Genomic DNA, 16,583 nt, shown 5'->3' on the forward strand with positions numbered 1-16,583 from the left:
ATTTATGCCCCTTCTATGCACTTATACAACATCTAAGCACTGCCGCTCAGAAGCAACAACAGACAAGAGAGCCAGCCAACAGCACCCATGGCTCTTTCCATTGGATGAGGACAGGAACACCCTTAGGAAACAGCTACAGATACGTCCTTGGAATCAGGAACAACATGTGGGAGTGGACTTGACCTGGCACACATAACACAGTACAGAGGGCAGAATCGCTACCAAGGGGTGGGGCTTGCTTATTCTGGGTCAGCCATCAGGCGCAGCAACACTGAAACCATAGGATGAGCTCTCCTTGGCTGTCCAGAGATGTCTTCCAGATGTTCCCCCTGGTTGCAACACTGTGCCTAACCTGCTTGCTGTTGAAAATGATTCAAATGTATTGGAGGAAGCAGGAAATGCAAAAGGCCTTAGGCAGCTTCCCCGGCGCACCCACACATTGGCTTTACGGTCACATCAAACTGGTGAGTGTACACCGCGGAGTGCATGCGTGTGCTTAGGGGCTCAGACTTTGCTCAGCTCGCAGACCGAGGGTCAGAGCAGCAGCCAGAAGGCAGCGGTGGTGGAGAGAGGCATAGAGCTGGTGTAACAGAGGACGTGTATTGATTTGCTTCTTGTTTTCTCTGTAACGAGAGACCCATCAGCTTAATGCATGTGGGCCGCAGCCAGTATGAATCAGCTTTTTGTGATGGGTTGAGACTTGTTCTCCACAGTGAAAATGGAGCTTTTCTTTCTCCTATGAACCCGCAGGAAAAGGCCGTGTCAGATGCTGGGTGTCTGGTCTGTGGCCCACAAAGACATTTTTGCTCACCGTTGATATACCAGCCCATGACGCAGAACACAAAGAGCTGCCTTGAAGGTCTCCCAGCTCTTTTTATCACACATTGAGAGCAGCTTGTCCTAGACAATTCAAATGAATTTTCTCAGAGAGGACCTAAGTGTCTTTATTATATGGGAAAGGGCATATTTGGTGTAGTAAAAACACCAAGATATTGTAGAATCATAGAAAAAGAGGGTTGAAGGGACCTCAGAAGGTCCCATCTAGTCCAACACCCTGCTCTGAGCGGAGCCATCCTCAACTACATCATCCCAGTTTCGACGAAATGAAACGGGACAGCGGCTTTGAAATGAAGTGAAACCCAAAATGAAACACTGCCCTGTTGAAACTTCGAAACGGAAGTTGAAATGAAATGGTGCTGTTTTGCACAATCCTATACAAGAGGTAGGTAAGTCGGCCCTCATCCTCCTTGCCGCTTTTTGTGACTTATTGCTAAAGCCAAAATGACGGTGTTCACAGAAGTAGACGCACAAATGGATTTCCAGGCATTCTAGCGGGGCAGAAGAGGATCACATTTAGGTTCCTAGGTCTACTTAGTCACTTCAGAGATGTCCAGTTTTGGCCCACGTCTACAGAAAGGATGGAGACAAAATTGGAGAGAGTCCAGCGGAGGGCAATGAAAACAGTTTGGAGGCTGGAGCATGTGACTGGTGAGGAGAGGCTGAGGGACGTGGGCTGATTGAGTCTGCAGAAGGGAAGACCGAGGGGGATCAAAGAGCAGCCTTCACCTCCCAGCCCGGGGGCTGCAAAGAGGATGGAGCTGGGTTGCTCTTGGTGGAGCTGGACTCTCCCAGTCAGAGCTTTGTCTACCTAGGTATTAAAAACCTCCAAGGATGGAGAGTCCACCACCTCTCTGGATAACCTGTTCTAGTCTTTTACTACCCTCCTAGTGAACTTGTTTTTCTTACTGTCTAACCTCAACTTCCCTTGCTGCAAGTTGAGCCCATTGCTCCTTGTCCTGCCATCCGCCCCCACTGTGTAATCAGCACTGATTATCGGCACACCTATTTTCTCTCTGTCAGCGTCCTGATCACTTCTACTGAGCTGAGTCCCTTCAGTAGCTCCTGGCAAATTTCCCCAGCCTAGGTGAATGTGTCCAGTGGCGGGTAGCTGTACAACATGAGTCTGGATAGATCATCCACTTCACCACCAGGAGACACCTTGGGGGCTAAGATTCAGTTCCCACTACTCATTATCCTCAACAATGCAAGAAACTTAATGAGTCAAATAATCCATTCCCCTTCACCTGTCTCATGGAAAGGTTTGTGCTATAAACTCAGCATCTTAGCTCCAAAGAGACGACCGTCATTTCGCGTGAGCTGCTGTACTACCACTCATTTTGGGAGTCAATTTCTGTGAGCTGAGGATGTGCTTCTTAATGCTTCTGTGAAATGGGTTCTGGGTTTGATACATAGGAGGACTAACCAGGAGCCGCAGATCCCGGGGCACACACAGCCATGTGTTTGTTGGGGATAGATCAGGAAATGTTATGGGAGCCAGAAAGTAGGGTCCTCAGATCAGTAGGTGAAGGTACAGCGGGATTCAGCAGACTGTCTGAGCCCAGGATTGCTTTACCAGCACTTTACTGCTTGGCTTGGATTATATGGTACAACCAGACTCTTGCTCGATGATCAAACTACTTCAGCAAAACTATTGTGAGAATGCAAACATGCCACTAAACATCTGTTTTTAACTCTGCCTCCCTTTAATTAATGATGCAGATTCAGCAAGAGGAAGAACTGGACACCACAGAATCCTGGGGACAAAAATACCCGAACTGTCACCAACTCTGGTTTGGGCCTTTCTTGGGCTTCTTGCAGATCAACCACCCCGAATATGCAAAGTCTGTCTTTAGCAGAGGAGGTAAGGACCCTGCATTTTCTGAGTGAGCATAATGTGATCTTTCCCCAACACAAATCCATAAAGAGGTATGAGTTGTATGACTACAAAGTGGTTCCCCTGCCTCCACCCCCAAAAAGATCAACAGATTTTTCTTTTGAGGTGAACTTAAAAGATTTTATTCAAATAGATCCCCATCCTTCTCTTGCTTCTGCAGAATCAGATTTATGTTTGTGTTAAAAAAGCAAAAAGTCCTTGTTCAATTAGGAATGATCACTTTCTGTGTGCATATTTAACAAGCGGCATATAGTCCACATAGTTGCACTTATTATTTTTGTGGGCTTTGGATGTGGCTCCTAATATAACGGACTTCTATGTTTGCAGTTTTGGCAAAGGAAGAACAGAGCTCTGTTAAGGCCAGTCTGAAAATGTGACCCTTAACATCCATTTCACTGTAGATTATTCCACTCTCCCAAAACGTCAACTTGAAGCTCTCAGCAGGATGTCTTCACTTTATCTTGCATACCTATACCCAAATTAACCTAGTTTGAGTGGGAGGGGACACCCTGCTTTCACAGCCAGCCTACACATAGACCCAGACACAGGCATGGGCGAACCAGGTGGCCGCCTGGGGCCTGGACAGGAACAGGGCCCCGAAAATAGAAAAAAAAAATTATAATTGCAAAAAAAAGTTTTATTATTGTGCACATACGGGACTGGCTGTGTTATCCATTGAGAGTGAACTATTTAAAGACATTGATACCACAGATGTGATAAAGACTTTTGCAACAAAAAAATCACCCCGGTGCTAAAAGTTTCCACTGGGGCTACCAGGAGTCTAGGTCTGGCTCTGCCTACACAGTGTGTGTGTGTGTTAGCCACTACCAAGTTTACTCATTAGGGAAGTAATTGTTCAGCAATTGTTTCTTTCTCCCCTATCTGGCTTCAAGTCATGAGTGAATCAGATAACAAAGAAGGAGAGCTAGATCGAGTGGGCAGAAGCAAGAAAAGCCAGTCCCAAAGAAAGCTTTTATATTTAGATAAAAACTGTAAAGTTATTTGGTCAGTGCCTGCTGTTGTTAGGCTGCAGTATGGTGATGGATGAATGCATGAAAAGAGCATAGTCTCTATATAAAAAATTGTTAACATTGCTTTGATGATTTCATAGATTCATAGACATTCAGGCTGGAAGGGACCCCGGAGGATCATCGAGTCCAGCCCCGCACCCCAGAGGCAGGAAGTCAGTAGGGATCATAGGATCCCAGCAAGATAAACATCCAAACTTCTCTTGAAGGTGTTCAAAGTGGGTACTTGAGCCACCTCTGCTGGCAGGCTGTTCCAGACCTTGGGGGCTCGGACAGGAAAGAGATTCTTCCTTATGTCCAGCTTGAAATGGCCTCGGCAGAGTTTGTGACCATTCAACCTTGTCATCCCTTGGGGCGCTCTGGTGAACAAACGCTCCCCCAGATACTTGTGGTCACCCCAATAAACTTGTAGGTGGCCGTCAGATCACCCTTGAGCCTGCGCTTTTCCAGGCTAAAGAGCCCCATGGCTCTCAGCCTGTGGTCATAAGGTCTGTTTTCCTGACCTCTGATCATGCGCGTGGCTCTCCTCTGGACTCTCTCAAGCTTCTCCACATCCTTTTTGAGTTGCGGAGCCCAAAACTGGACGCAGTACTCCAGCTGCGGCCTCACCAAGGTCAAGTACAAGGGGAGAATGACGTCCCAGGATCTACTTGAGAAGCATTTATGGATGCAAGTCAGTGTTTTGGTTGCTTTACTGGCCGCAGCATAACACTGAAGGCTCATGTTCATCTTGTGGTCAACCATGACCCCCAAGTCCCTTTCATCTGTAGAGCTAACCACCATAGCACTACCGATCCTATAAAGATGCTGCAGATTTTTCCTCCCAAGGTGGAGACCCTGCATTTTTCGGTGTTGAACACCAGCAGGTTCTCATCCGCCCATTCCACGAGTCTGTCCAGATCCACCTGGATCACCCTCCTGTCCTCAGGTGTAGATGCTATAGCCCAGAGTTTGGTGTCGTCGGCGAACTTGGCCAGTTCGCTTCTGACACCAATATCCACACCACTGATGAAGATGTTAAACAGTGTAGGCCCTAGGACAGAGCCTTGAGGGACCCCACTGGTCACAGCGCACCAAGACGATTGGCTCCCATCGACTACCACCGTCTGGGTCCTACTGAGGAGCCAGTTCCCAGCCAGCAGATAGTGGTGAGGTTGTGGCTGCAGTTAGCCAGTTTTGTCAAGAGGTGATTGTGAGATAACAGATCGAACGCTTTTTTAAAGTCAAGATATACAACATCAATCTCATTTCCCTTGTCCAGGTGATAGGTCACCTGGTTGTATAAGGAAATAAGATTGGTTAAGCAAGACCTACCCGCAACAAACCCATGCTGGGTATCCCACTGGATATTGCCATCAGGCAGTCTGTTAAGGATAACCTCTTTGATAATCTTTTCCAAGACCTTGCCCAGGACAGAGGACAGGCTGATGGCCCTGTAGTTTGCTGGATCTACTTACAGCAAATAGTGAAGGTGATCAGCTTGTGGTCACTGTCACCCAGCTTCCCTTTGATTGATAGGGCACTGATTAGGTCATTCCTGGTTGCCAGTATGAGGTTGAGCAGCACTTTACCTCTTGTTGGCCTGTAGACTTCCTGCGTCAGATAGAGGTCATGAGAGAAAGCTTTGTGACCGCTGGAATTTGGCCAAGCACTCCTCCCACGAGATATCTGGGTTGTTAAAGTCTCCCATGACAACCATACACTGGGACCGCACGGCCTCAGCCAATTTCCTGACAAACTCCTGGTCAAGATCTTGACCCTGGGTAGGGGGTCTGTTATAGACCCCCACCATAGTATCCCCTGCGCTGTGTTCCCCACGGATTTTAACCCAAGTCGTCCACCATGGGTGCCAATGTCGGCTTGCAGGGACGCATAGCTCTCCTTGACATAGAGAGCTACGCCTCCGCCCTTTTTGTCCACTCAATCCCTCCTGTACAGGGTATAGCCACCTATACCTGTGGTCTAGTCATGGGCGGAATCCCACCAGGTCTCTGTCATCCCAACGACATCAAAGTTATTTGCATTTAGGAGGAGAACAAGTTCCTCTTGTTTATTCCCCAAGCTCCTGGCATTTGTATATAGGCACGCAAGTGTCCCCTTAGGGGCCCTTGCCTTGCCCACAGATTGTACCAGGGCTGAGGTAGGGGTGGGCTCCCTTAAATGCCTTGGCCCACTGGCTTTGCAAGGGTTGCTCAACAGGCCGTGGTGGTGGTAGCCCCGCCATCCTCTGGTGGGCTTAGTTTAAAGCCCGGTGGAGCAGGTCAGCCGTCCATCTCCCCAGGGGAGAGAGGTGGAGGCCATCCCTTCCCAGCAGCTCGCTGCCTCTCTCTCCGAAGAGCGGGCTGTGGTCATGGAAGCCAAATCCTTTCCGATGACACCCGCGCCGCAGTCTTTGGTTGACTACGTGGATCCTCCTCTCCCTCCTCAGCCCATAGCCCGAGACTGGGAGGATCGACGAGAACAACACCTGTGCCCCCAGACCCTTTACCCCAAATCCCTGTAGTGCCTCATGACCCGGCTGGAAGCACTCCAAGCCATGTCATTGGTGCCCACATGGATGAGAAGCATGGGATAGCAGTCATTGGGCTGGAGGAGTTTAGGGATCTTCTCTGTAATGTCTTGGATTCTGGCTCAGATTTAAATGATTCTGAAATCGCTTATAAAAATGAGTGTTTCTAAAAGGTGGGGCTGTCAAACGATTAAAAAAATGGATCACAATTAGCTGCATGATGAAAAAAGGAGCTGCAATTAATTGTGATTTTAATTGCATTGCTAAAAACTCAAAATGATGTGCAGAAAAAAAGTTATGGAAAATTTTGCAGGTACTTTGTATGTACCTGCTGGGTAGGTACGGGGGGGTGGTGTCGGGGGGCGTGGATATGTGAAGGTGTGGGGGGCTGTGAGTGTGTGTGTGGGGTTTGGAGCCTGAGGAGAGGGCTAGCCCGCAGAGGGGTCTGGAGCCCAGGGAGGGGGGACCCCTGCACACCCTGGCAGGATGCCCAATATGCGCAGGGTCTCTGCAGAGCTGCCCCAGGCCTGGGGCATGCCCCCTGCCTGAGCATGGCCCAAGCGGTGGTAGGTTTACCCCACCCTGGCCCCGGCATGGGCCTGAACTTCCCTGCTTACTTGGTCCCAGGAAGTCCTGACCCACCCCAGGTCCAAGGATGCCAGGCAAGCCTACCGCCGCCCAGAGCCATCTTCCTTAACCCTGTGACACTGCCAGCCTGGCTGCTGGGCCCCGGATTGGGGTTGTGGATGCATGGGTGTGTGGGTATATTCCCCTTTCCCCCGCTTCCTGGTGCAGCCACCCAGGGCCCACAGGCTGCCCTACGGCTCCTCTGCGCTGGCACTGCTGCCCGGCTGGGTGGCCCGGAGGCGGTGGTGATGGCAGTGGGGCAGAGCAGCCTGAGAACAGTCTCCAAAGCCACGTGTGGAATTAACACATTAAAAAATTTAACGTGTTAGTTGATTCTTGCATTAATCACATGCATTAATGGCAATTAATTGACAACCCCAATAAAAAGCTTTTAAGAAATGGGTGGATCATTGTTATAAAAGAGTCTAACCGGGCAGCAAGTCGCTTACAACAATCTCAAGGACCTATTTCCAATTTATTACTGTCTGCAGTACATTCAACTCTTGTCCTAATCACCTGTAAATTTATATATGAAGCCCTTAATATGAACATAACCATTTTTCCTGCAGGGAGATTTTGTCACTCCAGAAATAAATACTGCTACTAACAATAACTTGAGTAAAATCCAGATGTGCTTTCAGTTATTGCCGTACTAACACAACGCCAGAATTTAACAGGTTGAATTACCCTGATTAGTGCTGCATTCACTTTCTGTATAATTTTTCCATAATATTTTTTGTGTGTATTGAATTCCACAGATCCCAAGTCTCTTGAGACTTACAACTTTCTACTTCCATGGATTGGTATGTATGACCATGTTTAATTCTCATTGGCCTTGTGTAACGGGTTGTGAAAATCCTTAAAGAAACAAGCCTTTCCTTCTTGTGTCATACACACAACACCATTCAATAGCTTAGTCGCACAAATACACACGCAACTGGAAGGATGTCAATGATGTACAGGAAAGCGGAGAGCTCAGAGTTCAGGTTGACTCAAGGAACTTAAATGCATTAATGTAGAGAATTATTTTACATGATACAATTTCACAAAACATGATTTAACCGAGATCCAATCTGAGTTCAGTCTTAGCCCTTGAATGAATATCTTTACCCAGACCCAATGCCCAGCTATTTGGGGATGAAAGGAGGGCAAGGAGAGGGATTATCTTATTTTAAAATGCAGGATTTTGGACACTGATTTTTTTTTCCTGGTGAAATGTCAGATGCTGAAATATGGGGAATTCTTATTTTTGTTTTATTTTGTTGCTTCAAATGCCATTGTGTTTTAGAGTGGTTGGTTGTAGCTGTGATGGTCTAAGGACATAGGCAGACAAGTCCTTTGGGTAAATGCGATATCTTCTAATAGACTAACTAAAAAGTTGGAAAAATTGTTCTTTGCAGGGGTGTTTGTGCCTGAAAGCTTACAAAAAACAATTTTTCCAACACTTTAGTTGGTCTAATAAGAGATATCGCATCTACCCAAAAAACCTTGTCTGCCTATTGTGTTTTATTTTATTTCAGCTAAAATAAAATAGAGGTTTAAGTCTAAATGAGTGAACATTTTGTTTCCTTTCAAAATGTGTGCCTAAAACGTACCCAAGGAAAATACAGAATAGCTTAGTGATATTTCAAAGATATTTTTTTCCATTTGCAATTTCTCACAGGAAAAATATGGTTTTCTAAGAAATGAAGAACTTTGAGTGATATTTCATAGATTTCGTAGGCGTCGGAAGGGACCTCGTGAGATCAGCAGGTCCAACCCCCATATATATTCCTTAGATATAATGCATCTAAGGAAAACTCCTCTCTCACCAGCTGGTGACCTAACCAAATCTTGTGCATTGTGATTCTCCCCAGGACAAGGATTGCTGATTTTAGATGGGTCCAGATGGTTCCAGCATCGGAGGCTGCTGACACCTGGGTTTCACTATGATGTCTTGAAACCTTATGTGACCCTAATGGCAGACTCTGTCCGAGAGATGCTGGTAGGAATTGCTCTTGGTTCTGTCATGACTTCAAGCATCTGCCTGCTCTCTTCTCATTTAATAGCGTAATATTTGCTGAATAGTTTAGAATGATTTAAAATAATTTGAATTGTTCTTTCCAGGCCTGCTGGTCAGGTCCCAGAGTTGTAATAGTGCAGGAAGGTGAGCAGAAGAGAAGCATTGCTACCTCTGTCTTCTCTCCAAGATCATTTAGCAGGCTGCTGTCCCTAAACACAGGCCTTCCAGCTATCTCTCGGCCTCTTGTGACACACACATTTGAATCCAAGGGGTCTCGGGATCTGGATGGACAAAGCAGCTATGCTGATGTGCAAAGACAGAGATTTACTATGTAGGAAGCTGGTCCTCGGCGACTGGGATGAAGTAGATGCCCAAAACAGAGTAAGAGGGACCTAAAGCACAGCAGTTCATCCCATTTCATTCAGGGATAGTTTCATAGTTAGTAGGGTTGGAAGGGACCCGAGCAGATCATCGAGTCCGACCCCCTGCCACGGCAGGAAAGAGTACTGGGGTCAAACGACCCCAGCAAGGTGTTCATCTAACCTCCTCTTAAACACCCCCAGGGTAGGAGCCTGCACCAGTTCTCTTGGAAGTTGGTCCCAGATCCTAGCTGCCCTGACCATGAAGTAGCGCCTCCTGATATCTAGCTTGAACCTACTCTCGATCAACTTGTGGCCATTATACCTAGTTACTCCTGGTAGTGCTCAAGGGAACAGGGACTCTCCCGTTCCCCTCAGGACCCCCCAGTAAGTTTATAGATGGCCACTAGATCCCCCCTTGGCCTTCTCTTGTGGAGGCTGAACAGGTTCAGGTCCTGTCGCCTCTCCTCGTAGGGCCTGCCCTGCTGCCCCTGACCATGCGAGTGGCCTCCTCAGACCCTCTCCATGTTGTCCACATCCCTCTTGAAGTGTGGCACCCAGAACTGGACACAGTACTCCCGCTGCGGCTTGACCAGTGCTGCATAGAGGGGGAGGATCACCTCCCTGGACCTGCTCGAGATGCATCTGTGGATGCACGACAAGGTGCGGTTGGCCTTCCTGACCGCGTCCCCACACTGCCGGCCCATGTTCATCTTGGCATCAGTGATGACTCCAAGATCCTTTTCTGCCTTTGTGCTGACAAGAAGGAAGTTCCCCAGCCTGTAGGGATGGTGCTGGCTCTTCCTCCCCAGGTGCAGCACCTTGCACTTGTTGGTGTTGAATCCCATCCTGTTCTCATCCGACCACCCCATGACCTGTCTAGGTCCAATTGCAGCCTATTCCTCCCTTCTAGTGTGCCCACATCCCCCCACATCTTAGTGTCATCAGCAATTTGAACAGGGTGCTTTTTACCCCCTTGTCCAAGTCACTGATGAGGATGTTGAACAGTGTGGGCCCGAGGACCGAGCCGTGGGGGACCCCACTGCCCACCTCCCTCCAGGTCGAACATGACCCATCCACCACTGCTCTCTGGGTGCGGCCCTCCCGCCGGTTGGTGACACATCTGACTGTGTGGGTGTCAACACCACAGCCCCCAGTTTCTTAATGAGAATGGGGTGAGAGACAGCGTTGAAGGCCTCCTGAAAGTCCAGGAAGATGATGTCCACTGCTACACCTGCGTCTAAGGATTTGGTGACCTGGTCGTAGAAGGCCACCAGGTTGGTCTGACAGGACCTGCCTCGAATGAACCTGTGTTGGTTGCCCCTGAGCATAATCTCCCCCATGGCCTGTCGTGGACATGTGCCAGGATAACTCTTTCAAAAAGCTTGCCCAGGACCGAGGTAAGACTAACTGGCCTATAGTTCCCCGGGTCCTCCTTCCTCCCTTTTTTGAAGAGAGAACCACGTTGGCCCTCTTCCAGTCCTCTGGCACCACACCAGAGCACCACGAGTGCTCGTACAGCCGTGCCAGGGGCCCCGCAATGACTGCAGCCAATTCCCTCAGCACTTGGCAGTGGAGATCATCTGAACCAGCTGATTTAAACACATCCAGCCCCACCAGAAGTTCCCTAACTAGGTCTTCTCTGACTCTAGGCCTGGCTGTGCTTCTCCTGGAATCTCGGGGGGGGGATGTTCCGGCCCTTGCTTAGAAAAATGGAGGCAAAGAATTTGTTAAAGAGGTCAGCTTTATCATCTGGTGCAACCACCAGATTGCCAAGTGTGTCCTGCAGAGGCCTCACGTTACCCAGTGCCTTCTTTTTACTCTCTATGTATTTAAAAAAGGACTTCTTGTTAGTTTTGATCCTCATCACTAGGCCTAGTTCTGTCTCCGCCTTGGCCTTCCTAACAGCCCCACTACAGTCTCAAGCGATGGAGGTATAATACTCTTTGGTGATAGCCCCCCCTTCCACTGGATACACGCCTCTTTTTGGCTTTCAGGTGTTTCTGAATGCTTTTGGCGAGCCAAGGGGGCTTTTGAGCACTCTTGCCTCCTTTGACTCACGTTGGGTTATTCTTCCACTGCTGCCTTCATCTGCCTTTGCAGACATTGAGAAGTTTGCTTTCTGCCTCTTCCTTGGTGATGGCTCCTCCCTTCCACCAGGTGTATGCCTCCCTTTTAGCTTTCAGACATTCCTGAATGCCTTTGGTAAGCCATGGGGGGTTTTGAGCACTCTTGCCCCCTTTGATTCACTTTGGGACTGTCACCCTTTGGGCTTGGAGGATCGTCGCCTTAAGGAACGACCACACGTCTTGAACTCTCAATTCCCATACCCTCTGGGACCTCAGTGCCTCCCCAACTAATCTCCTTAATTCATTGAAATCCACTCTCCTTAAGTCAAGGGCTGTTGCTTGAATCCCAGTAGGTGATGATCGCTATCACCCAGGTGGTCAAGAACCCGCAGTCCCCTCACCAGGTTGTCACCTGTGGCCAGGTCCAGGTCCAGGTCCAGGAAAGATTTCATAGATTTCATAGACATCAGGGCTGGAAGGGACCTCGAGAGATCATCGAGTCCAGCCCCCTGCCCAAAGGGCAGGAAGTCAGCTGGGGTCATAGGATCCCAGCATTTCCCCTGGTGAGACTCTGCACCTCCTGGATTAGGTGGAGGTCCTGTACCTCAGCTAGGAACCTACGTGAGTGATTAGACTTGGCTGACTGCTCCTCCCAGCAGATGTCCAGGTAATTTAGGTCACCCATGATGACCGTGTCCTTTGACTTAACTGCCTCTGCAAGCTGACCCGAGAATTCCCGGTCCCGCTCTTCCCCCTGGTTGGGTGGTCGATAGTAGACACCTACCGTTAAGTCCCTTTCCCTGCAACCCCCTGTTATTCTAACTCAGAGCACCTTGGTCTGCCCCTCCTCTGACCCCATGCTGTTTGCAGAGGATTTCATAGATTTCATAGACATTAGGGCTGGAAGGGACCTCGGGAGATCATCGAGCCCAGCCCCCTGCCCAAAGGGCAGGAAGTCAGCTGGGGTCATAGGATCCCAGCAAGATAAGCATCCAATTTGCTCTTGAAGGTGTTCAATGTAGATGCTTGAACCACCTCCGCTGGCAGGCTGTTCCAGACCTTGGGGGCTCGGACAGAAAGAAATTCTTCCTTATGTCCAGCCTGAAACGGTCTTGCAGGAGTTTGTGACCGTTCGACCTTGTCATCCCTTGGGGCGCTCTGGTGAACAGACGTTCCCCCAGATCCTGGTGTTCACCCCTGATAAACTTATAGGTGGCCATCAGATCACCCCTGAGCCTGCGCTTTTCCAGGCTAAAGAGTCCCGTGGCTCTCAGCCTGTCATCATAAGATCTGTTTTCCTGACCTCTGATCATGCGCGTGGCTCTCCTCTGGACTCTCTCAAGCTTCTCCACATCCTTTTTGAATTGTGGAGCCCAAAACTGGACGCAGTACTCCAGCTGTGGCCTCACCAAGGTCGAGTACAAGGGGAGAATGACGTCCCGGGATTTGCTCGAGAAGCATCTATGGATGCATGCCAGCATTTTGGTCGCTTTACTAGCCGCAGCATCGTATTGCAGGCTCATGTTCATCTTGTGGTCAATGATTTCATAGATTTCATAGACATTAGGGCTGGAAGGGACCTCGGGAGATCATCAAGTCCAGCCCCCTGCCAAAGGGCAGGAAGTCAGCTGGGGTCATAAGATCCCAGCAAGATAAGCATCCAATTTGCTCTTGAAGGTGTTCAATGTAGGTGCTTGAACCACCTCCGCTGGCAGACTGTTCCAGACCTTGGGGGCTCGGACAGTAAAGAAATTCTTCCTTATGTCCAGCCTGAAACGGTCTTGCAGGAGTTTGTGACCGTTCGACCTCATCATCCCTTGGGGCGCTCCGGTGAACAGACGTTCCCCCAGGTCCTGGTGGTCACCCCTGATAAACTTATAGGTGGCCATCAGATCACCCCTGAGCCTGCGCTTTTCCAGGCTAAAGAGTCCCATGGCTCTCAGCCTGTCATCGTAAGATCTGTTTTCCTGACCTCTGATCATGCGCGTGGCTCTCCTCTGGACTCTCTCAAGCTTCTCCACATCCTTTTTGAATTGTGGAGCCCAAAACTGGACGCAGTACTCCAGCTGCGGCCTCACCAAGGCCGAGTACAAGGGGAGAATGACGTCCCGGGATTTGCTCGAGAAGCATCTATGGATGCAAGCCAGCATTTTGGTCGCTTTACTAGCCGCAGCATCGCATTGCAGGCTCATGTTCATCTTGTGGTCAATGATGACCCCCAAGTCTCTTTCTTCTGTAGTGCTATCCAACGTAGCACTGCCGAGCCTATAAGGATGCTGCAGGTTTTTCCTCCCAAGGTGGAGAACCTTGCATTTATCGGTGTTAAACACCATGAGGTTCTCGTCCGCCCATTTGCTGAGCTTGTCCAGGTCAGCCTGGATCACCCGCCTATCTTCTGGTGTGGATGCTTTGCCCCAAAGTTTGGTGTCATCAGCGAACTTGGCCAGTCCACTCCTGACTCCAGTGTCCACATCGTTAATGAAGATGTTGAACAGTATGGGTCCCAGGACAGAGCCTCGAGGGACCCCACTGGTCACAGGGCACCATGATGAGTGACTGCCATCAATCACAACCCTCTGGGTCCGACCACGAAGCCAATTTCCCAGCCAGCGGATCATGGTGGAGCCAAGGCCACAACTGGGCAGTTTGGCCAAGAGGTGATCATGGGATACCAGATCAAAAGCTTTTTTGAAGTCAAGATATATGACATCAATCTCTTCTCCCTCGTCCAGGTGATAGGTCACCTGGTCATAGAAGGAAATGAGATTGGTCAAACAAGACCTACCCGCAACAAACCCGTGCTGGCTGTCCCTTAGGATGTTAGCCTGGGCCAGTCCATCAAGGATGGCCTCCTTAATAAACTTTTCTAAGATCTTCCCCAGGATAGAAGTCAGGCTAATGGGCCTGTAGTTAGCCGGATCCACTCTCCTCCCTTTCTTGAAGATCGGCACCACATTGGCCTTCTTCCAGTCTTCGGGCACTACACCAGAGCGCCAGGAGCTCTCGAAGACCTGTGCCAGGGGCTGGGCTATGATGCTTGCCAGCTCCTTGAGTACCCTGGGGTGCAGGTTGTCAGGGCCGGCTGACTTGAAGGTATCCAGCTTCTCAAGGTGTTCCTTCACGAGGTCAGCATTGATGGAGGGTAGGGGATCCCCCTCACCCAGATTTACCTGTCCCATAGCAGGCATGGGCATCCCGTGTGACTGATGAAAGACTGACGCAAAGTACCTGTTTAATAGGTTGGCTTTTTCCTGGGCGTCAGTTGTCAGTTGCCCCATCTGGTTTAGCAGGGGTCCAACATTGCCCTTGCTTTTCCTCTGGCTCCCCACATATCTGAAAAAGGACTTTTTGTTGTCCTTGATGCCTGAAGCTGGTTGGAGTTCAGTCGCAGCCTTGGCTTTCCTGGTTTGCTCCCTGCAGGACCGGACCAGCGCGGAGTAATCCTCCTTGGAGGTGAATCCCATCCTCCATCCTTTGTAGGCTTTCCTTTTTAGCCACAGTAGGTCTGCTAGGTCCCTGGAGAGCCAGGGGGGCTGCTGTGCCTTCTTGCTGCCTTTCCTCCGTGTTGGGATAGATTTAGCTTGTGCATTGAGGATTGCTTCCTTGAGAAGCAACCACTCTTCTTGAACTCCCATCTCCCTGGGGTCATGGTCCCTGAGGGCCTGACCGACAAGCCTCTTGAGCTTGTCAAAGTCGGCTTTTCAGAAGTCAAGGACTTCTGTGTTGCTGACTGACTTGCCAGCTTTACAGCGGATGGTGAAGGAGATCAGCTCGTGGTCGCTGTCACCCAGCTACCCATCGATCACTAGGTTGCCGATTAGGTCGTCCCCCGTAGCCAGTACCAGGTCAAGCAGTGCTTTGCCTCTTGTTGACCCATAGACTTCTTGAGTCAGGTAGAGGTCATCCACGCACGAGAGAAAGCTTTGCGCCCGCTCAGATTTAGCTGAATGATCTTCCCATGAGATGTCCGGGTAATTGAAGTCACCCATGACAACCAAGGTGCTGGAGCAAGTGGCCTCAGTCAGTTCCCGGGTGAACTCCTGGTCAAGCTCGGGACTTTGAGTGGGAGGTCTGTAGTAGACTCCCACCGTTGTGTCCCCTGTGCTGTATTCCCCACGAATTTTTACCCAGAGGGTCTCTAGCTGTCCATGCCGGTCGCCAACATCAGCTTGCAGGGACATGTAGCTTTCCTTCACATAGAGAGCTACACCCCCGCCCCTTTTGTCAACACGATCCCTGCTGTACAGGGTATAGCCCTCTATACCCGTGGTCCAGTCATGGGTGGAGTCCCACCAGGTCTCCATTATCCCAATGACAACATATTTCTTTGCACTGAGCAGGAGGACGAGCTCGTCCTGCTTGTTGCCCAGGCTCCTGGCATTAGTGTACAGGCAGGCAAGTGTGCCCTTGGGGGCTCTTGCCTTGCCCACAGATTGTGCCTGGGCTGTGGCAGGGGTGGGCTCCCTTAAGTGCCCCTTAAGTGCCTTGGCCCGCTGGCTTTGCGAGGGCCGTTCAGCGGGCCAGCGGGGGCAGTAGTCCCCCCATCCCCCAGCGGGCTTATTTTAAAGCCCGGTGGAGCAGGTCAGCCAGCCTGGCTGAGAAGAGCCTCCTCCCCAGGGGAGAGAGGTGGAGGCCATCTCTTCCCAGCAGCTCACTGCTTCTCTCTCCAAAGAGCGGGCTGTGGTCATGGAAGCCAAAGCCTTCCCGATAACACCAGCGCCGCAGGCTTTGGTTCACCTCGTGGATCCTCCTCTCCCTCCTCAGCCCATAGCCCAAGGATGTGTGTTGCTCTTTGATGCAGAGAGCTACACCCCCACCTTTCCTCCCCATTGTATCCCACCTGGACAGTCTGTAGCCCTTGATGTTTACCGCCCAATCATGGGTTGAATCCCACCAGGTTTCAGTAAGCCCCACTATGTCCAGGTTTGTGTTAGCTAGCAGGAGGGTGAGTTCCTCCTGCTTGTTCCCCATACTATAAGCATTAGTGTGGAGGCATTTAAGGCCTCCTATGGGTGCATGTACCCCCCTGCCTGATCCCAGGACTATCAGGACCCCTGTCACTTACCTGGGTACTTCTTGTGCTCGTCACCTGCCTTGGCTGGGATGCGTCCTCATGTCCCCCTGTGGTCCCATCCCCCAGTGAAGCTAGTTTAAAGCACAGGGTATGAGATCAGCCAACCTGGAAGAGAAGACCTGTTTACTTTAGACAGATAATTGCATTTTAGGTTCAGATGCCATGGGATAGAGGTGGTTTA

The 16,583-nt window shown here is 50.0% G+C and overlaps 1 protein-coding gene across 1 annotated transcript in view; it reads left to right on the forward strand.

Annotated features, from left to right (window-relative positions):
* Positions 1 to 243: 243 nt before the first annotated feature.
* Positions 244 to 16,583, forward strand: part of LOC149863406 (cytochrome P450 4B1-like) — a 29,097-nt gene continuing 12,757 nt past the window's right edge. Inside the window, exons 1-4 of the mRNA XM_090049172.1 lie at positions 244 to 464; positions 2,560 to 2,701; positions 7,657 to 7,701; positions 8,755 to 8,882. Of these exons, the coding sequence (XP_089905298.1) occupies positions 285 to 464; positions 2,560 to 2,701; positions 7,657 to 7,701; positions 8,755 to 8,882 (495 nt within the window). The 5' untranslated portion in view covers positions 244 to 284. The remainder of the gene's footprint in view (positions 465 to 2,559; positions 2,702 to 7,656; positions 7,702 to 8,754; positions 8,883 to 16,583) is intronic.

The sequence above is a fragment of the Crocodylus siamensis genome, chromosome 5 (assembly GCF_052110815.1).
Source record: "Crocodylus siamensis isolate JL-2025a chromosome 5, ASM5211081v1, whole genome shotgun sequence".
Classification (NCBI taxonomy): domain Eukaryota; kingdom Metazoa; phylum Chordata; order Crocodylia; family Crocodylidae; genus Crocodylus; species Crocodylus siamensis.